General features: G+C 44.4%; 1 protein-coding gene across 2 annotated transcripts in view; it reads right to left on the reverse strand.

Annotated features, from left to right (window-relative positions):
- Nucleotides 1–8,078, reverse strand: part of PODXL2 (podocalyxin like 2) — a 61,000-nt gene extending 52,922 nt beyond the window's left edge. Inside the window, exon 1 of one of the 2 annotated variants that reach the window (XM_084832483.1) lies at nucleotides 7,272–8,074. In XM_084832483.1, coding sequence (XP_084688609.1) covers nucleotides 7,272–7,317 — 46 coding nt within the window. In that variant the 5' untranslated portion in view covers nucleotides 7,318–8,074. Of the gene's footprint in view, nucleotides 1–7,271 lie in introns of both variants that reach the window. The other variant, XM_084832482.1, reaches the window with a different exon arrangement.
- Between the last annotated feature and the right edge of the window lie 14,077 nt (nucleotides 8,079–22,155).

Raw genomic sequence — 22,155 nt, forward strand, 5'->3', positions numbered from 1 at the left:
AGGTTTTGGAGGGCCCCTGGGCAAGCCACCCTCATTTGGTAGCCCTCCCTCAGTGAATCCACCACTGCCTCCTCTTCCTCCTAATTGCTACTACCTGCTTGTTTGCCAGCACCAAAAAGCAAATAGGCATTGACATCTACTGCTCCTTCTTTGCATGATCTGATCAAGAGCAAGAGGAGGGTGAACAAGCAGGTTGCAACAGTGAAGAGGAAGAACAGGTTCAGGGGGCTCTTCAGTAGCCCCCTGCTGGGCTGTTGAGCCCTAGGAAGGTGCCCAACTATGCCGATCCTTGACACTGACTTTGACTGCAATGGTCTTGTTCCTCCTCCCACCTAGTAGGGCCTGCACTCCAGAAGGATATGCCAAGGGAAAATAATCTGTTTGGTAGGACCACCACATTGAAGGACTGGGATGAGTTTACCTCATCTCAGTAAGCCATAAGATTGGAGGTGAACTGGGAAAGGCAGCATCTAATGCACTAAACTTATGTTAGGTATGGGACTAGAAGTACACCCTTAATTTCCTCCTTTCTGCTTCTATGAGCCCGATATATTAAAAGTCAAGAACAAAGCCAACTTTCATTAACTAGGGGGTAGGAGAGGTTCTGTATGAAACGCAGAGGCCACCCACCTTTGTAGTAAATAAATAGCTGGGCGTCATTATCTGCACACAAAACCAGCGAAAACTAAGATGCACACAGCATGCAGGCATTAGCCTCAGCTGATCAGGACTGGGTGTTTGGATAGCTGAAAAGGGGATGTAGCCCACCAATCTCTTGCAGCTTAGCACAAGCCTCTGAAGTCACTTTGGGGCTGATGGGGAGAAGCAGAAAGCTTAACCTTCCCTTGGGCAGAAGACAGAGTGCCTAGTGACCAGGAGGTTAATACAACCTGCCATACTCATCCCTGAACACAAGGCAAACCTCTGCACGTCGGGGCCAAAGGGAAAGGAAACAAGCTCCTACGCATCCCCTTTAGCCTTGAAGTTATCAGGGGAGTGATTAACTTTGTCATATTCCTTTTTCATGAAGTCTAAGCACTATTCAGGATTTATGTATTATGTATATATTATGATTATTAAGGTAATAATAATAATACTTTAGTCTAAGCAATCTTTGAATAAAAGTGTGTTAGACTACTTGCCATGGATGGAGACTAATGAGGTGAAAGGGGCTTTCACTGGTGGCACCCTGGTGGTAGAATGCCCTCTGGTGCCTATTTTCATGTCTTCTTGGCCCCAGCAAAGACCTCTTTATTTTCCCAACCTTTCAAAATCATGTTGTAACTTTTAATATTGCTTTAGCTCTGATTTCTTTAAAAAGTACCTGCTTTCCAATATCCGTCATTGGCTTTTTTATTTTATTTAGTCTTGTTTTAATGCTTTAACGCTGTGTTTTAATCATCTTGCTTTTTTATTGTGTTGTTGTATATTTTAATTTGTTGATTTTATCCTGCATCCCCCAGAGAACTTTTTGTTATAGGATGGACTATAAATAATGTAAGGGTGCAATCCTATGGGGATAGTCGGCCGCCTCTGAGGCCGACTATCCAATGTAGGGTGGGTAGAGCACGGAGGGGATCGTCTCCTCTGCAGTCTGGCTGCCCTGTATTAGCAGCTAGACGGACGATTTTGGCTGTCTAGCTGGGGAACATTGGAGCGGGGGGGGGGGAGGCTGGACGGTGAATAGGAAGTGTCGTAATGGTGGTTCCACAATTCCCTCCCCTCTCTGCCCCCTTTTTGGCCACTCCACACTGCTCTTATGAGCACGGAGCCAGAGACGAACTGGGCCGCCTACAACGTGGTGGGAGAAGGGGCAGGGAGTTGGGTTTCTGGGAACTAAGCTTGGAGTGCTGGCTCCAAGCTTGGTTCCCAGAACCTGAAAAATCCTATAGCCATCTAGACACTGTCTAGTGGCCATAGGATTGTGCCCTAAATAAATAAAAGAACGAGACACGGAAATTTGCAAAACAATAACAACGCTTCTGCCAATGTGCTTGCACACACACAGAGACACAACCTGCCCAGAAAACTGGCAAAAATTAAAAATCTGAAGGTGAACACAGATTAAAACAATTTAACCCTCTTTTGTCATTAGCTGCCAGAGCTCCGGCTTTCCTTTATTTAAATGAGCCCCTAGCCTCAGAAATTGGCTCAGCTGCTGAAATGTTAAGGAATGTTTATGAACATTCCAACTTTTCAGAAGTATTTAAAAAAATATCAGCACAGTAGGATAAATGGGGCAGTTGGTAGGAAGGAGTGCAGAGAAAGAGCAACACTATTCAATGGCAGTCAAGTATTACAGCATGTGAATAGGGGTATAGAAATGGAAAGCGTGTGTGTGTGTATAGGGATGGATTTTTAAACATACATAAACAAAAAGCATCTGTGAACTTCTGCAGATTTCCATTTATGTCTTTCTGTTTTAACAAAAATTATTAGAAGACTTCCAGTAAATGTAAGAGGATGCAGTCTATGATTACTTGCACAAGGATGTTACCAACAATTTGATAGCCCGGATTGCCTATGAATTTCCCCATTGTTCTCTGTGCTTCTGGAACTTGCTGCCATAAATGGAAAGTATCACTTTCATGGATTTCATTTTAGTTAGTCCATCCATCACCTGTTACTTGGAGGTCTTTACATTTACATAATGCACCATCAAATGCTTTTAGCAGTTTTGGCTTAAATCCAACATCCAGCAAGCAGACTTCCCTATCCTATCCTATCCTCCACTGCACACCCCCAAATCTCCTCTGAAGAGTCTCCCAACCCTTGGAGCAGATTTGGGGGTGCATGCAGAGGGACTGCAAGGGGGAGGGGAAATCCATTCTGCCCATGGTTTCCATTCTAACTGGTAGAACAACACCACTGGATCCAAGCCTTTGTATCCCCCACTGTATAAAAGAACATTTTTTGATAATAGCCAGTTTAAACCATTTAAAGGCTTCATTGCCATAGCACAAGAACTGACAATCAGATGTTCAGAAATATGAAGAAGATAATTGATTTACATTTATATCCCACCTTTCCACCAAAAATGGCACTCAAGGTGGCTAACAATAAAACAAATTGAGAGTCAAACAAACATAGTGAAAATATAACAAACACAAATCAATTAAAAACACAAACATAAAAGAAATAAACAGTGCCTAACCAAATAAGAACACCCTTCCTTTTCTGCAAAGCCAACTGAGAAATGTCTCAGAGCCCACTTTCAAGGTATACCTTTAAACTACAATGCCAAGCCGCTATGCACTTCAGCACAGATAACCACAAATAGTTAATCATTTCTATAGCCCTTCTAGCATGGAAAGTGCTTCTCTTTTCTTTCTCTCTCATTCATTCTCACAATAGCCCCATGATGAAAGCCATTAATAGTTCCATTTTACAAATGGGGAACTGAAGCTATAGAGATAGTATGCCAAAGACATACTAGAGTTTAAGTTCCAAAGCTCAGCCCTGGAACTTGTGTTTAATGCCTGGGCTGACGGATCAGTGTACTCTAGCATAACACCAGGAAACATATACTGGAGACTATGCAGGTGGAAACTTGCTTTTAAATGGCTCAATTGAACCACTCATTATGCTTAATGCCTAACAGATAGGTACCTCTATCCTTTTACTTCAATTACTTAGAGCCTTGCCCCCATCCCATTGTTATCTGGATCCCAGTGCATGGGGAAAGAAGGCTTATCCCTTTCTTCACCAGCCACCACAGTCCTGAAAATGCCCCCCACCTCCATGCACAGTTACAGGGCTTAGTTTCAAAAAAAAGTTCCTGTTAGTGCCAAATTCTTTGATACAAAGTGAACAGATTACACTCACCAAGAATGTAGGGAAAGGGCAACACCTGTCCTCCCCACTCCCCACAAAAATTTAGGACCATCGAGGAAGGGCAAAATGTCTTAATATATGTTCACCTTCTTTCCCCTGTATAAGTGTATATTATCTTTTACTCCTCAGGAAAGAGAAAGCTATTATGTAGTGAAAGCTTCTGTTATGCTCCCCCCATCTCTGCCCTCTCTTATGTCTACAGACTCCAGAACTGATAATCCTAATATTCAAAGTCATTCATTATAGCTTACTCGTTTCCCATCTGTTCTTGGCAACCATCTTCTACCCACTGTGTTAACTTTTTGTTATCTGGACTGTCTTATCCTGTTCCAATAATAGCTTTGTTTTGTTTTTTTAAGTATCTAAACACTCAATGTACTTTATTTTTATCTTATGCACACTGGAGAGCCAGTGTGGTGTAGTGGTTAGAGGGTTAGACTGTGGCTCCTGAGATCCAGGTTCTAATCCCCACTCAGGCATGAAGCTCATTGGATGACTCTGGGCCAGTCACTGACTCTCAGCCTAACCTATCTCACAGGGTTGCTGTGAGGATAAAATGGAGAGGAGGAGGATCATGGGCTCCATGGAGGAGCGGCGGGGTATAAATGTAACAAATAAACAACTTCTAATAAATTATTTAAAAAGAAAAGAAAAAGAGCTGCAGCTGGGGACATTGCTCTAGTGGGAGCCACATCTACCCCTCGTCCAGACATTTCGTATTCAGTATTCACTGAAAGAAACCTCATGGAAATATATCTTGTGCACTGCACCCATGGTCCTTGTAATATGCCCCCACTAACACTTTCTCTCTTCTCTCTCTCACACACACTCATTCATTTTTGCCCATAATAAAAGCAGGCATTTTGATAATGTAGCAATAATATACGAGTCTGCCTCTAAGCGCGTGCAGAGTGCTTTTCCTGGACCAGAACATAATTACAATCCACTTCCAAATGTCTGGAGTTAGGACGAGCACTTCCCAGGTTTTAGGGACATGACATTTATGATAGCTTGAGTCCTAACACCCAAGTTTAGAATATTAAACATGAGTCTTCTGGATCCAATTCCTGTCGCATCATCTGTTTACCCACAACAATGTACAACTATCCCCTTATAGAAGCAGTCCTTCACCATAATCAAGAAGGTATGATGCAATTTACAAGCAGAAGGGCTATCATGCTCTATTCCAATCCCATCACCACCAAGAATGGCCAGATGGCCTTAATTTGCTACCAAATGGTTTTTTTTAAAGAAACCTTTTAATGGTCTATTACAATGTTCTCTGGAACTACAAACTGAGGTTGTTCGTGCAGACTATCAAGAACAGCTCCCTTTCACCATTCTTTTTTGGAAAGGTGTCTCTATCTTTAAATATCTTCGATGCAATTATACAAAATTAGAAGCACAGGCCTCATACCTATTCTAATTATAATTGCTTCTGCAGTTAATCGGCTGTAATTAATACCCCATCCCCCTCTCAAAATTTCAAGATTAGAGTCTTTAGAGCCAGAGTCTAATTTGGTGTCAGGCCCTCTCTGATATCATTTTTTGGGGATATTAAAACTTTATGATAAGCAATCAAAACACCCTGAGGGTGTAAAATAAAACAGAGGGAGGAGAAGGTCACGGGCTAGTCAAGAAGATTCTCGATGAGGTATAAAGTGATTCTGGATCCTGTCACTGGAGGGGAATACAGTAGTATGCAGGAATCCCAGCTCCACTATGGCATGCTACATCAGGGCTATTTCCAATGTTCTCTAGGGTAAATTAATACATTCCTTTAAAAAAAAATATAAATACAAATACTGAAATTTAGACATCAATATTAAACAACTACTCTCAGCAGAGGACAATTAGTGTATATAACAATGTCCAAATTATATCAAGTGACCACTACGTTGATGAAAGGGAACCTATTCCTCCCAGAAGTCCCTACTTCATCTCTCAAACAGATGTATTAATGTTGACATTTCAGCCAGCTTTGAAATCTTCACTAAACATTCTTGCAATGAAGGCTTAGTTGAATCACAAAATTTCTTAGCAATTAAAACCTTTGCTGCTGTTAGCAAATTCCATACTAGTTCTTCAAAACTTTACCACACAAATGTTAGAGTAAAACCAGCAGTGGATGATCTTTTCTTTCCAATTTGGGTCTGCAGACTGGGGAATCAGCGGGGGTGGGGGGGGAGAGTAATCCACTTTGATCATGTGTGCATGAGGGAGGGACTGTTTTGTACACACAAAACACATGTGATACAGCTAAACATTGCAGCGAGTTTCCAGGGCGCTGTAATTCCCTGCTGCTCATAGTTACATGATAAAACGCCATTCTCCCAATATGGTATGTGAAGTGGCCCTAACATCTCACAGCACTGAAACTGGGCTAGCGCTTGAACCTGCACTTTCTGTAGACAGAAGTTCCACTCCATGGGGAAAGTATCGCAAGTGGCACACTCCCCTCCCTACCACAAAGAAACGAACCCCTAACCAGGCACAGGTGCTCGATGACTCCCCATTCCCACTGTAAAGCTTAAAATGGAATGGCAAGACGCTTACCCCTGGAACAGTCTCACCAGGCAGTTTACTAAAGGAAGCTAAGCATGATATGGTCTATCACATGATGGAAATGATTTTCCAGATATGAAGATGCCCCATATACTGAAGCATCCAAAGGAGTCAAATGAAAGGTGGTGCTTCACTTTTAGAATAGTAATCTAAACTGTAAGAGTGTCTACCCTGCTGTTATAGTAAAAAGGTTTAAAAGAAAGAAACACCAACTACAGTTGGTGTAGTTGTGGTGTAACCACCACAACTCATCCAAGGGGCCATGAAGATGGAAGAAACCAAGGCCAGTGTCACAGGAAACACAGACAGAAGTTTATGTATTACAATGGTGAGTTGGCAGTGCACAATAGTGAAGCCTTCAAGAAAAGAAAACAGCCTTTCTTCTAGGGTACCTTCTCAAACAGTGTCGCTGGAAAGTGACCAAGTGAATATGACCCTCCTTCCCACCGAAAATATAGAAGAGGTTACATAGATGATTGAGCCCCACCCTCTGCGCGACACAGCCCTACTAATGAACGGTTAAGGCTCAGGAATGGGCTTCCTATCTCAGTAGATCAACCTGCTCTCTATTCGTGCCCTAAAGCAGATGAACACTCTGAGTTAGGATCTAGAAGGCCATCTCCCTGCTTCTGGCCACATCAAGAGACGCGCCCACAAATCTGTCCCCAGAATTTGTCCTGCTGGAACCCGCCACTGCGATTTCCCCTGATCTCCACATGCTGCAAGCAGCCGAGGATCCCACGGGATCTTTCTTTGTCCAGGTTGCGTTGAGGGCATTTTCTCCCACAGGTCTTCCTTTCTGTTCGAGCATTCACACGTATCCAACTCAAAATTACTTTTAAAAAATCCATTTAAAATTACGAAATACTCACCCCAGGCTAGAAGCACGCCCAGCGCCCAGGGAGGCAAAGGATTCATGATGCTTCCACTCCTGCACTTCCTTTCCTCCTCCTCGTTCAGTCGGACCCGGGTTGTGCAACTGCCCGGGGGACTCTGCCCCTTCTGGTCACGGAAAAGACCTCTCTCCCCGGCTGCTGCAGCAGCTCAGGCTCAGACAGCATCGCCCCCGCGCTCCCCACCCCACCGCACCCCACCCCACCCCAAGTGAGTTGCAACTTTCCCCGCAACCTTCTCGTGGTCCTCCCTCCCGGCTCGCTCCAAGCTGGAGGGTGCGCGGGGGAAGGAGCGGAGCGAGCAGAGCGGTGGCTTCCTTACTGCACAGTCGATACACGAACGGCTCTAGTCCAAAGGCGGCAAGTAAGTAAATGCTGCATCGAAACGGCGAGTAGAGATGCTGCTCAGCTCTGCTGCCCGCTGCCCAGGCGCAATTAGCTCCGCCGCAAGCCCGCGGCACGAGGGGGCTCTCTCTCCCCCCCTCTCTTTAGGGTAAGAAAAGGGATAGGGAGGATGTGCCAAGAAGAAGACGAAATTAAGGGGTGGCTCTGAATTTCCAGCTGCAACGGCTTTGATTTGTCTCCCGAAGCTTCTAAACTCATCCGCCTCTCCACGCCCCCCTCCGGTGTCGGGGTGGCTGCTGAAGATCTCCCAGGTTTCCAAGATGCTGAATTATAAATCGCATGCATTGCGCAGTGGTCTGCATTCCGGCCACTGCCCTGCTTCAGCTTTCACCGGGGTCCTAGAGAGAGCCCCGCTGCCGGCACGCAGTCTATTCACTGATCAACCTGTGAAGAGGGCGACGCAAAACGTGAAATTGTTTCTGTGCTTGGGCGGAGCCCAGGAAGGCCTCAGACGGAGAAGATGGCATGTGGAGAGACGGCTGTCTTTACAGCCTCCTCCTAGCACCGTTATTCTTTCTGTGAATGTGATTCTCTGAAGCACTACGCTATTTAATGGCTGGAACCTGCTGGAGAAATGTCTCTTTGGCATTTGTGTACATAAAAGTAGCTGATTCACACTACGCAGGGCTTAATTTGAGCAAGGGATAACAAGAGCTTAGCTCCATAACCTAATTTCAGTGCCAAGGCTCAGCCTTAGAAGAGGATTCCATGCATTAAAGAGTAATCATCTGGCTTTCAACCAATTAATTAATTGACCAAATGTAGATATATTTGCATATTGCTAAGACTGCAATCCTAAAATGCTTGCTAGGAAATATGTCCCATATATTCCATGTATAAGTCACCCAATAACAACTGTTCTCTGGGCAATGTATAAGAGAACTTCTGTGTAAACATGCTTACGATTGCATTGCATGTCTTGAATATAAGAATGGCACAGTGTCTCTTGAACAAAAAACAAATGAAGAGCACGATCCTATGCATGCTGCGAGTTGTAGGACTTTTTTCTGTCTAAATATGCACAGGATTGCATCCTAAAAGTAATAAACAAAACTATCATACATTGTTAGAAGAGGAACCCACCTTCAATATTTTCTTAATTATTTGGGAATCTGGAATATTATTGTAATATTCCAGATTCCCTATGATGATACTTTCTATTTCTGCCCCCTCCCCCCGTGGTGCCTATGGGCACCAATGTGCCCACAGAAACCTCCATTGGGGCCCACCAGGCTACCTGCCCCTCATTTTTTGTTTTAATTTTTTAAAAACAACAACAACAACAACTGGGGAGCTGTCATGCTGCAAAGCAAAGCACTGACCTCGGTACCACCTTTGTTTCCAACAATGCCTCTGGGCCCTACATGGCTCCAGAGGCACTCTTAGAAAATAAAAATAGTGAGTGGCTGCAAGCCACGGCTACATTTTGAAGTGTGTTCAAATGCCCAGAAAAAAAGTAAGCTGGGGATAGTAGGGAACATGGGGGGGGGGGGAGCCTCTTCCTGTCCTATGAGTATGTGGTGTGTTAGCTGGTTGATTGGTTGGTTTGTTGATGAGAATTGGCTCTAAGGGTGCTTCCAGACGAGGCTCTTATCGTGCAATCACCCTTCATTCACAGAATGTTATAGGAAGTTCTTTTGATTGGAAGCACCGTAAGACCTGGTCTATACTTTCAGAATAATCATTTGATACAGTCCTGTTGGGACTGTACCACTTCAAACTACAGCTGGGCAAATGTATGCTTGAATGTTCAACATAAAAAAAACACCCTCTCTGGGTTCTATCCAATGATGGCTTTGTGCTAGTCCCTCAACCTTCAGGAGCAGCTTTTAAAGGGGCATAGGGGGCTGCAGTGGGTAGCAAAAAAAAGGTGTCCAGTGTTGCGCAAGTGGTTTCCACTAGTGCAAAGCCACAGTTTATTTTTTTATTTATTATATTTCTATACTGCCTTTCTGGGATCAACCAAGGCAGTTTGAAACATAAAAACCATAATCAAATAAAAACATAGCACAACATTAAAAACCATAACAATGAATTAAAAAGCTAGGTTAAAAATATGTCTTGATCCACTTGCTGAATGCAGAGAGAGTGGGGGCCAGTTGCAACTCCTCAGGGAGTGCATTCCAGAGTTGGGGAGCAATACAGGAGAAAGCCCTGTGCTACACCTTGGATATAACAACATTTATAGAATCATAGAATAGTAGGGTTGGAAGGGGCCTACAAGACCATCAAGTCCAACCCCCTGCTCAATGCAGGAATCTAAGAGCATCCCTGACAGATGGCTGTCCAGCCCCGTCTTGATTGCCTCCAATGTGGGAGAGCCCACTACATCCCTAGGGAATTGGTTCCATTGTTGTATTGCTCTAACAGTCAGGACGTTTTTCCTGATGTTCAGCTGGAATCTGGCTTCTTGTAACTTGAGCCCATTATTCCGTGTCCTGCACTCTGGGATGATCAAGGAGAGATCCTGGCCTTCCTCTCTGTGACAACCTTTCAAAGACTTGAAGAGCGCTATCATATCTCCCCTCAGTCTTCTCTTCTCAAGGCTAAACATGCCCAGTTCTTTCAGTCTCTCGTCACAGGGCTTTGTTTCCAGTCCCCTGATCATCTTTGTTGCCCTCCTCTGAACCCTCTCCAGTTTGTCTGCATCCTTCTTAAAGTGTGGTGCCCAGAACTGGACACAGTACTCCAGATGAGGCCTGACCAGTGCTGAGTAGAGGGGAACTAGTACTTCCCAGGACTTGGAAGCTATGCTTCTGTTAATGCAGCCCAAAATAGCATTTGCCTTTTTTGCAGCCACATCACGTTGTTGGCTCATATTTAGCTTGTGATCGACAACAATTCCAAGATCCTTCTCGCTTGTAGTGTTGTTGAGCCATGTATCCCCCATCTTGTAACTGTGCCTTTAGTTTCTTTTTCCTAGGTGCAGAACTTGGCATTTATCCCTATTAAATGTCATTCTGTTGTTTCTGCCCAGCGCTCCAGTCTATCAAGATCACTTACAGATGGATTGCTTTATAAACTGCTCCAGAATTTTCCCAGGGATTGATGTCAGACTGACTGGTCTATAGTTCCCAGGTTCCTCCTTTTTACCCTTTTTGAAGGTAGGGACAACATTAGCCCTCCTCCAGTCATCTGGCACTTCACCTGCCCTCCATGATTTTTCAAAGATAATAGTGGTTCTGAGATCTCTTCTGCCAGTTCCTTTATTACTCTAGGATGCAGTACATCTGGCCCTGGAGATTTGAACTCATTCAAATGAATTAGGTGTTCCTTGACCATATGCCTATTGATCTCAAGCTGCAATCCTGCTCCTTCAGCCTGTACTTTGCCTTTGCCAGGGGGGTCATAGACCCTCTTTTGGGAGAAGACTGAGCCAAAGTAGGAATTGAGCACCTCTGCCTTTTCTTTGTCATCTGTTATCATTTTGCCACCCTTATTTAATAGCTGAACCACCATTTCTTTCCTCTGTCATTTATTATGCATGTATCTGAAGAAAGCCTTTTTGTTGCTTTTAGTGTCCCTCACCAACCTCAGCTCGTTCTCAACTTTAGCCTTCCTGACGCCATCCCTGCAATTCTGTGCTACCTGCCTGTACTCTTCCTTTGTTGCTTGGCCTCCTTTCCACTTCCTATATGTGTCCTTTTTTGTTTTCAGGTCACCCCTAAGCTTTTTGTGAAGCCACATTGGCTTCTTCTGTTGTCTTCCACCTTTTCTTCTTTTGGAATTGTTTGTAATTGTGCCTTGAGAATTTCCTTTTTTTTAAACTCCCACCCATCTTGGACTCCTTTTCTCGCTAGAGTCACTTGCCATGGGACCTTACTTATCATTGTTCTGAGTTTATTACAATCAGCTTTCCTAAAATCCAGGGTACAGGTTTGGCTACACTTGGCTTTTGCTTCCTTTAGAACCATGAACTCAAGTATAACTTGGTCACTTTCCCCCAGAGTTCCCGTAACTGCTACTTTATCATCTCTGTTGGTTAGGATCAAGTCAAGGATAGCCAGTCCTCTAGTTCCTTCCTCTATTTTCTGTAGGAGGAAGTTATCCGCCACACAAGTCAGGAATTTCCTGGAGGGGCCATGTTTTGCAGAATTTGTCTCCCAACAAATATCGGGGAGATTGAAGTCCCCCATTACTCCTACATCATGCTCCCTTGAAACATTGGCTATTTGCTTTTCAAAAGTTTCATCCTCATCTTCTCCTTGATTGGGTGGTCGGTAGTAGACTCCAACCACCACGTTCCTTTTATTCTTTGCTCCGTTTATTTTGATCCAGATGCTCTCGATGGGGCTACCAAGCTCATCCTCCTCTTCTCTGTGCAGAGATATGTATTTTTCACATATAGTGCAACCCCACCTCCCTTTCTGTTCCTCCTGTTCTTTTTGAACAAGTTATATCCTTCAATTGCTGTATTCCAGTCATGAGAGTCATCCCACCAAGTCTCAGTTATACCTATCAAGTCATAATTTCCCTCCTGTATTAAGAGTTCAAGTTTGTTCTGTTTGTTTCCCATACTCTGGGCATTAGTATATAGACATCAAAGACCATGTGCTTCATGTTCTGGCTTTCTTCCTACATGTGTCTAAAGACTATTATTGGGCGCTATTAGAGCTGTTCTCTCCGTTGCAGTGCATGAGCCTTCGTCCATTGTTACCCCCAACTTTACGTCTCCGTTCCCCGCAGGATTCAGTTTAAAGCCCTCCTAATAAAGTTCTTCATGCTGTGGCTAAACACATTCTTCCCAGCCTTTGTGAGGTGCAACCCGTCCCCTGCCAACAGTCCATCTTCCAGGAAGTATAGCCCGTGGTCCCAGAATCCAAATCTCTCTCGTCGGCACCATCTTCGTAGCCAGTCATTTACCTGGAGTGTTTTTCTTTCCTTTTCTATCCCTCGTCTAACTACTGGAAGGATGGATGAGAAAACTATCTGGGCCCCAAAGTTCTTGAGATTCCTTCCCAAAGCTTCGAAGTCTGATGTGATTTCTTCTTAGCTCCGCTTGGCGGTATCATTTGTTCCCACAAGGATGAGAAGAAAGGGATACCTGTCAGTGGGCTTTATGAGTGCAGGCAACTCTTCGGTCATGTCTCTAATCCATCCTCCCAGGAGACAATATACCTGGTGAGTCCATGGGTCTTTGCAACATACTTGGGTTTCTATCCCATGCAGCAAGGAGTCTCCCACTACTACTGCTCTTCTTGTGGTTGTAGGCCTTGGTTTCATTGCCTCTGCTTGGCTGACCTTCAGCCTCAACTCTCATGCAGGTTCCCCTGTAATTCTTCCTCTGCAGGCTGTCCTCTAGCCTCATCCGCAAGTACCTGGAAATGGTTCCCTAGTTCTACTGCCTCCACTGGTGCCGACTGTCTTCTAGTTCTGCTCCTAACTGCCACCCTTTTCCAAGGAGTATCCCCTTCTTCATTTTTCCTCACCTCAGCAGTTTCCCCTTCTGACTCAGCTTGCTGTTGCTCTTCTAACTCCTGTACTTCTCTTTGCTGCTGTAGTTCCTCCGTTCTGTCCAAGAACTCTTCATGTTGTCTTATTCCCTGGAGGGTCAACATTTGCCACTCCAGTCCTCTTACTTTTTCTTCCAGCAGCATGATCAACCTGCTCTTGTTGCACGTGTAGGCCATGTTGTTCTCAGGCAAGAAAACAAACATGGCACACACCTTGCAGGTCACCACCTCTGGAGAGTCTTGTCCTTCCATAGTCTCTTTTCCCTTTTTGTGACTAGCTTTCTGGTTGATCTAGAGTAGCCTGGTCCTGGTCCTCTACTCACTCTTTGCCTTTGTCTCCTTTGTTTCTTTTGCCACTGCAACTCCCCTGGCCAACTCCTGTTTGCTCCCCCTGTTCGCTCACTCTGATCACTCACTCTCTGGGAGCTTGCTTGCCTCTATAGTCCCAAGACCAGCTGGAGCAGCTTCCTCTGCTCTGCTCTGCTCAGCTGGGAGGCAGGAAACAGAGTGATATATATATTAGATATATAACAATTGGATATAAGCCTCTGAATGTAGAACATTAGCACAAGGAGGCATACTAAAACAGGGCATACTAACATGAAAGAGCCCATCTCTCTGATGGGCTACTTTTCTAAATGCAGATATTTCCTACCCACCCCCAAAAATCTGTTTGGAGAACTGTGGTGGGCTAAGTTCAGTCAATCCGAGCCCCTAGAGCAGATGTAAAAGGTTCCATTGAGCTAATATGCCATCTGATTCCCTCACTACATCCTAACTATCCCCTCCCTCCCTAAGCTGCATGTATGCACGATAGCCTTGACTGCTGGGAAGGACCTGCAGATGAGCATAGAGCGTATATATTAGCTACATGTGCAAGCTAGGGAATTTATGGGAAAAGGGAAATTGGCTGCCGTCCCACACAACACACACTATTTTCCAGCAAGCCAGTGGTCTTAAACAATAAAAAGTTGAAAGGAGCATGTTTAGACAGCAAAAGTCCTAAAACTCCCAGCATTCCTAGCCAGCCATTCTGGTTGGGGAATGCTGGGAGTTGTAGGACTTTTTTCTGCCTAATCATGCATAGGATTCACCCTAATAAAGTTAAAAAAACCATAATTTAAACAGTGCCTTAACACAGTGCTCCAATACTCACTAGATGTTCTACAATCCTCTTTCCAGGCAATAAACCTCAACAGGGGCTGTCTGTCTCCTAAACACCTCATAGGGGGCTGGCAGAAAGTAGATCTCCAGCTATTTTGGACTTGAACTCCCAGAAACCCCTGCCAGCATGGCTAATGGCCAGGAATTCTGGGAGGTTAAGTCCAAAATATACAGAGATCTATTTTCTGCCCACTCCATAGGTTCTTACTCACCTCTTCAGCTTCTGTGTGGCCTCTGAACTGTTTCATCCCTCAGTCCAACTTCTGTAGATCCATTGCCACTTCTCCCTCCTAGCTCCTAAATCATCACACTTCCTGTACTACTTCTCTTGCAACCTAAAGTAACCTAAAGTCATTTGGGACCTGCAACCCTTTTGGGGGGTTATACCTTTTTTCAGGTTCCAGTCGGGTCATTCACTTTGGGAAACCCTATTCCTTAACTGTTTATAAGCATATTATGAATAAGACATTGGTTGCACCCTGTTCACCACAGGTATCCCATGCAGCCTACTCCATTTGAGAAATGCACATTCGTACATACGAGTAGTATACCACTCTCTACTGCATGAGATATCAGCTTCTGCTGGATTCAGGACAACACTGACCTTGTGTGATACAGGAACTCCTTTGAGCCTTAACCAGTGTGCTTTCTGTCAGCTTCTTTTAATTCAAAGCTCTCCAAGTGCTGAATAAAAGAAGCATGGACCTAAAGCACATAGTAATTATAGCTGGAGCCAGCTGCACTGGCAAGGAACAGAGTTCTATGGTGTATCCTCAAATTATTCAAGTAAAAGCAGGCTGTAGGGAAAGGATGTTCCTCACATGATGCTCGGAGATACTCTGCTTATAAGCAAGCCTACAGTCATGTACAAAAACAGGAACACAGGAAGCTGTCTTAAACCAAGTCAGATGTAGCTCAGCATCATCCACACTGACTTAGAGTTCTAAACAGGGTTTTTTCTCAGCTCTTCTTGAAGATGTCAGGGACTGAACATGGGACCTCCTGCATGCAAAGCATGGGCTCTGCCACTGAGTCAGCCCATTCCCCTGTTTTGCTACACATGCATTATGTGGGGGGTTAGATTCATGAATGCACAGATGGCTTTTAAAACAAGCATGGTTAGGGACCAATTCCAGCACATTGTGGCTCAAGATGAAGTGTGAGTAAGAAAACCCCATTGTGCAAGGCAGTACACAAGATGTCCTCCCAAAGGGAACAATATTTATATTGTATCAAACTAAGGGCAAAAATAAATAATATGTATTATTTATCATACATTTATGCCACTTGCCAACCACATATATAACTCTCAAAGAAGCTTACAGTCAATACAAATAAAATAAAAACAAATTAATTAAATATATGCACGTGCGTGCACACACATGCGCGCGCGCACACGCGCACACACACACACACACTATCAGCATATTTTTTAAAGCACAGCTCTTCTAAAAGCTGAAGGAGAGGGCCCCAGAAATGTTGCGCTGGGAAGGGAGTGCCATGGCCTAGGAACCATTACAGAAAAGGCCCTGTCCCCATCCATGTTCACTAGTTTAACTTCAGATGGGAGTGAGACATGGAGCAGAACCTCTCCTGAAGATCTTAATGGGCAGGCAAGATCACATTCAGTACCCTGAGCTCAACCCATTTAGGGTTTTTAAAAGCAAACACTAGTACCTGAACTGGGCTCAGAACTAGATTGGGAGTGACTGAAGACTGAACAATATTGGAATAATATGCTCCAATAGCCACCTCCGGGTAACAATCTGTCAGCAACATGTTAGACCAGTTGAAGTTTCTGAACCATTTTAAAAGGCAGCCCCACAATTTGTTTTTATTTCAATTATAACAGGATTTGGGGGGGGGGGGGGCAACAACAACAAAACACAGCAAAAAAGTGTATCCATTCACAATAACATTTTACAACACTAATAATGGGGGGAAAAGGAAGAAAAAAACAAAAAAGGATTCTATGCTTCTGTTTTAAATATATATGTTAATAAAGGCAGCCCCACATAAACTGTGGTGCAGTAATCCAATCTGGATGTCACCACAGCTTTGTGTGACAGTAGCCAGATATGTCAATCTTGGGGCCTAAAAAGAGAGAGAATCATAGAGTTGGAAGGGATCTCAGAGATCATCTAGTCCAACCCCTTGCTCAATGCAGGCTTTGCCCTGCAGGATGCAGCAACAGCATCCCTGGCAGATGCAGCAACAGCATCCCTGGCAGATGCTCATCCAGCCTCTGATTAAATACCTCCCCTGAAGGAGAAGCCACCACCTCCTGAGGCAATCTGTTCCACCTCTGAACAGCTCTCACTGTTAGGATGTTTCTCCTAATGTTCAGCTGAAATCTACTTCCCTGCAATTTCCACCTGTTGGTTCTAGTCTCACTCTCTGGAGCAACAAAAAACCACTCTGCTCCATCTTCTGCATGACAGCCTTTCAGATATTGGAAGACCACTATCATGTCCCCCCTTAATCTTCTCTTCTCCAGACTAAACATAGTCAGCTCTTTAAACCGTTCCTCCTAGGATGTGGTTTCCATACCCCTCACCATCCTTGTTCTTCTTCTCTGGACACGCTCCACTTAAGTCAGTGGGGTGCACAGAACTGCACATAGTACTCCAAATGTGGCCTAACCAATGCAGAACAGAGCGGAAGTATTCTTTCCCATAATAGATGTCACCAACTAGGGCCATACAGAAAGCCTGTGACAAAATCTGATAAAGATCTGTCAGTTAGCTTCTGTTAACAACTGGGATGCTTCACTTCATATCTTGTAGAACAAAGGTTTTGTGGCTGCTTCAGGTTGAAGGGAATTATTAGAATCAACTTGGCTTCCTGTTAAGCAATCAGAACTACTAGTGTATCATTGAATAATGGCACAGAAACATAAATCTGTGTTTCTTTGGCCAGTTTTGTGGGTTGTCATGGTGACTCACTGATGCAGGTGTCAATAGAATAGCATAGAATTCTGCTATGTCCTGTGTGGGGGTATACCTATATTTAGAAAGAGTTTTTAGTTTGTTATTTTATTGTATTTTGTGATGAACATATGCAGTACTCTTATACTAAGTTAGATCATCTGGCCTTGGCCCAGTACTGTCTGGGAATCAAAAATAAAACTGCCGATATTATAATACCGTTACAGAAATCTATGGTGTGACCACAGTTGGAATACTATATACAGTTCTGGTCACCACACCTAAAAAAGGATATTGTAGAGCTGGGAAAGGTGCAGAAAAGGGTAACCAAAATCATCAAGTGGTTGGAGCAACTTCCCTACAAGGAAAGGTTATAACATTTGGAGCTATTTAGTTTAGAAAAATGGTAAAGCAGGGGACATGATAGAGGTGTATATGTGTTAGAGGTGTTGAAAGAGAGAGTTTTTCTCCTTTTCTTGAAACCAGGGTCATCCATTTAAACCAGTGATCCCCAACCTTTTTGGCGCAAGGGACTGGTCCAATTTTTCCATGGACCGACAGGGGGGTTCCGCTGGCGGACTTCCGGCCGCTGGGACGCAAATGGCGTCCGCTATGCGGACGCCATTTGCAGCCCTATTCTTTGCAGTAATCGGCTATGTAAAGATTTATGTAGCCTATTACTTGTAGAACAGGGACGCAATACTATCTTTAGAATCAGAGGCAGGATATTTTTGATTACCAGCTGCTAGAGAACATTGGTGGGAGGGTGCTGTTGTATTCATGTCCTGCTTATAGGCTTCCCAGAGGCATCTGATTGGTCACTATGGGAAACAGAATGTTGCACTAGATAGGACTTTGGTCTAATCAGGCAGGGCTCTTCTTATGTTCTAACTGGCTGAACATGGCATTTTATGCATGCAAAGTGCGTTCTCTGGCACTGAGTTATGGCCCCTTTAGTTGAACAAATAAATACACAGACAGACTTCATGTAAGCAACAATCTAGCAGAAATAACGGCTACCTCCTTCTAACTGCATGGTGATAGATGGCAAGTTGGACAACTATCCTGGCATAAATAGTGGAAACAGGGGCAACCCAAGACAGGTGAGGCTGTGGAGGTGCTGAACCATTGTCTGGACTTGGTAATGGGATGGTTGAGGGCCAATAAGCTGAAGATGAATCCTAACAAGATGGAGGCACTGTGGTTAGGTGGTTCCTGGGTCCAGGAAGTTGGTGTTCAACCTGTTCTAGAGGAAGATCCACCTCCAATCATCCTGCCAATGCATTAAGAACCACAGAGGAGTACCTTCTCCATTCTTGTGAGGAGTGCATTATGCTTTAACAAAAGAGAGGGCCTTCTCTATGGTAGCTGAAACCCCAACTCTGAAATTCCCTCCCATGGGAGATACAATTGGTGCTAACTCTTATTCTTTTCAGCATCAAAACATTCCTGTTTGCCCAGGCTTTTAAAATTTTAAATTCACTTTAAATTTCTTATATTTATTTTAATAATTTTTATGTTTTTTTCTTAAAAGACTATATATATATATATATATATATATATATATATAAATTCAAAATTGGTAGTTGATCATCCCTTTTTTTTACTGCCTTCCCATTTACCAATTCTCATGAAACATACTTCATTGGAAAGCTCTTGACACGCAGATTCCATGAATAAGAATGGTTTTAACTATAAGTCAAAGTCAGGATGTGCAGCCAAGGCAAGAAGTGTGTGCCTGTCGCCTGGCCTGGCGTGCATGCTTTTGAAGGGTGGCCATACAGTTCACAATCGATTCAAGCTGCTGCTCAAACTGGAGGAGACTTCAGTCTCATCAATCAAACTTGAAAGTGCTTTTGGATCTCTTCTTAGATCTATCTGCCTACACCTGTCTTCTGTCATGGACAACTCTATGTTGCCATGCATTGTGTGTGCTCATTGGCAAACCTCAGGATTCAAATTGTTGATGGAATAGAACAAGGATGTTACAGTGGCCGCCCCGAAGTTTACACTAAGAACATTGTATTTAAGGAAGTTTTGTAAAGATAAAAGATGTAACTCTTAGAATGGTTCAATAAATGCAGTTAGTTAACTTAAACCTTTTGACAGATTTTATTTTTCTCTGTGAACTGTATTCGTGGGTAATCATCTGGCTTGCCATAATTAAACATGGATGGAAGGGAAAATCAAAAACCGAAATGTACATAATCAAATAAATACACGTCTCTAGTGGACATTATTTGGACACAGATAAGTCCTTGTCTCTTCTTCTGAGAATCCTCCCCAAGGTTGTTAGTAAAATCAATAAAGTGATGCCATGTTCCATGAAAGTAATGTATTCATCTGTTTTCTTGTTGTTTGAACTTGTTTAGTTAGTTTCTCCATAATATTTGTTTCTAGTTCTCCAGTGAACTATCTCCAGAGATAGTCAGTGGTTTAGCTTCCAGGTTTTGTTTGTTTGTTTGCAGTTTCTAGCCTTGCAGCTACCCATAAAAAAGACAATAAATATTTGGGGAGAAGTTCTGCATTGTGACCTTCAAATATGGATAAAAATCCTAATGTTGGGCTTGTTAGTTATTTTGTGAGGTTTATTTATTTATTTATTTATTCATTTCATTTCTATACCGTCCAATAGCCGAAGCTCTCTGGGCGGTTCACAAAAACTAAAACCAAACAACACACAATAAAACAATTTAAAATATATAGAACATTAAAACCACAATATAACAATACAACCACAATAAAACCTAGCAGCAGTACAGGAGTTTAAAATACAGATTTAAAACAGCAAAGATAAAAATTTAGAAAGCTAAAATGCCTGGGAAAATAAAAAGGTCTTCACCTGGCGCCGAAAAGAGTACAATGTAGGCGCCAGGCGAACCTCACTAGGGAGCTCATTCCAGAGCCGGGGTGCCACAACAGAAAAAGCCCTCCTCCTAGTAGCCACCCGCCTCACTTCCTTTGGCAGGGGCTCACGGAGAAGGGCCGCTGATGATGATCTTAAGGTCCGGGCAGGCACATATGGGAGGAGGCGATCCTTCAGGTAACCTGGCCCCAAGCCGTTAAGGACTTTGAATGTTAACACCAGCACTTTGAATCGGGCCCGGAAATGGACTGGCAGCCAGTGCAGCTGGAAAAGTACTGGCGTAATATGAGCTCGCAGGCCAGTCCCTGTTAACAATCTTGCTGCCCTATTTTGGACCAGCTGAAGTTTCCGGACCGTTTTCAAAGGCAGCCCCACGTATAACGCATTGCAGTAATCCAGACGAGAAGTTATCAGAGCATGGATAACTGTAGCTAGGCTATCTCTGTCCAGATAAGGGCGTAGTTGGTATACCAGCCTAAGCTGATAAAAAGTGCTCCGTGCCACTGAGTTCACCTGTGCCTCAAGTGACAGTTCTGGATCCAAGAGCACCCCCAAACTACGAACCTGATCCTTTAGGGGGAGTGCAACCCCCTCCAGAACAGGTTGAATATCACCTAGCCGGGCAGACGAACCACCCACTAACAGTACCTCCGTCTTGTCTGGATTTAGTTTCAGTTTATTAGCCCTCATCCAGTCCATTACTGTGCCCAGGCACTGGTTCAGAACAGCCACTGCCTCACCTGGTTTTGATGAGAAAGAGAGGTAGAGCTGGGTGTCATCCGCATATTGATGGCACCTCAGCCCACACCTCCGGATAACCTCCCCCAGCGGTTTCATGTAGATGTTAAACAGCATGGGGGATAGAATAGAGCCCTGTGGAACCCCATGGCACAATTGCCATGGCACAGAGCAATAATCCCCCAGCACCACCTTCTGGAATCGGCCATCCAAGTAGGAGCGGAACAACTGTAGTGCAGTGCCTCCAACTCCCAACCCAGACAACCTATCCAGAAGGATACCATGGTCGATGGTATCGAAAGCCGCTGAGAGGTCCAGGAGAATCAACAGGGTCGCACTCCCCCTGTCCCTCTCCCGGCAGAGGTCATCCCACAGGGCGACCAAGGCAGTTTCCGTTCCAAAACCAGGCCTGAAGCCCGATTGAAATGGATCTAGATAATCCGTTTCATTCAAGAGTGCCTGGAGCTGTCCTACAACCACCCGCTCAAGCACCTTGCCCAGGAAGGGGATGTTGGCCACTGGCCTATAATTGTTAACATCCTCTGGGTCCAGGTTAGGCTTTTTCAGGAGTGGTCTAATTACTGCCTCTTTTAAAGCGGCAGGCACCACTCCCTCTCTCAAGGAGGAATTTACAACCTCCTGGACCCAGCCGGACAACCCCTCCTTGTTTGATTTAATAAGCCATGAAGGGCAAGGGTCAAGCACACAAGTGGTCAATCGGACTTGGCCAAGCACCTTGTCCGCATCCTCAGGCCTCAGTAACTGAAACTCATCCAATAAAACTGGACCAGACGGTGCTCTGAACGCCTCTACCAATGGAACTGCATTAATCGTGGTGTCCAATTCATGACGAATCTCAGTGACTTTATCCTCAAAGTGCCGCGCAAACTCGTCACAGCGTGCTACCGAGGGTTCCACCGTCTCTCTCCCTGGCCCAGAATGTAACAGGCCGCAAACCACTCGGAAAAGCTCCGCCGGGCGACACTGAGAAGATGCAATGCTGGTGGAAAAGAACTGCCTCTTTGCCACCCTCACCGCCACAGAGTAGGCTCGATAGTGGGCTCTTACCTGTGTTTGGTCAGACTCAGCACAAGTTTTCCTCCACCTGCGTTCTAGCCATCTCCCCTCTTGCTTCATTGCCCTCAGCTCAGGTGTATACCAAGGAGCTGGCCGGGCTCTGCTCAGAGGGAGAGGGCGCTTGGGCGCGATCGTGTCAACCGCCCGAGTCATCTCTGCATTCCACAGAGCGACCTGGGCTTCGACAGGAGCACCAGCCATACCAGCAGGAAAATCCCCCAGAGCCCTCTGGA

Source organism: Heloderma suspectum, chromosome 2 (genome assembly GCF_057233095.1).
Source record: "Heloderma suspectum isolate Gila_16-S chromosome 2, 16-S_ref, whole genome shotgun sequence".
NCBI lineage: Eukaryota > Metazoa > Chordata > Lepidosauria > Squamata > Helodermatidae > Heloderma > Heloderma suspectum.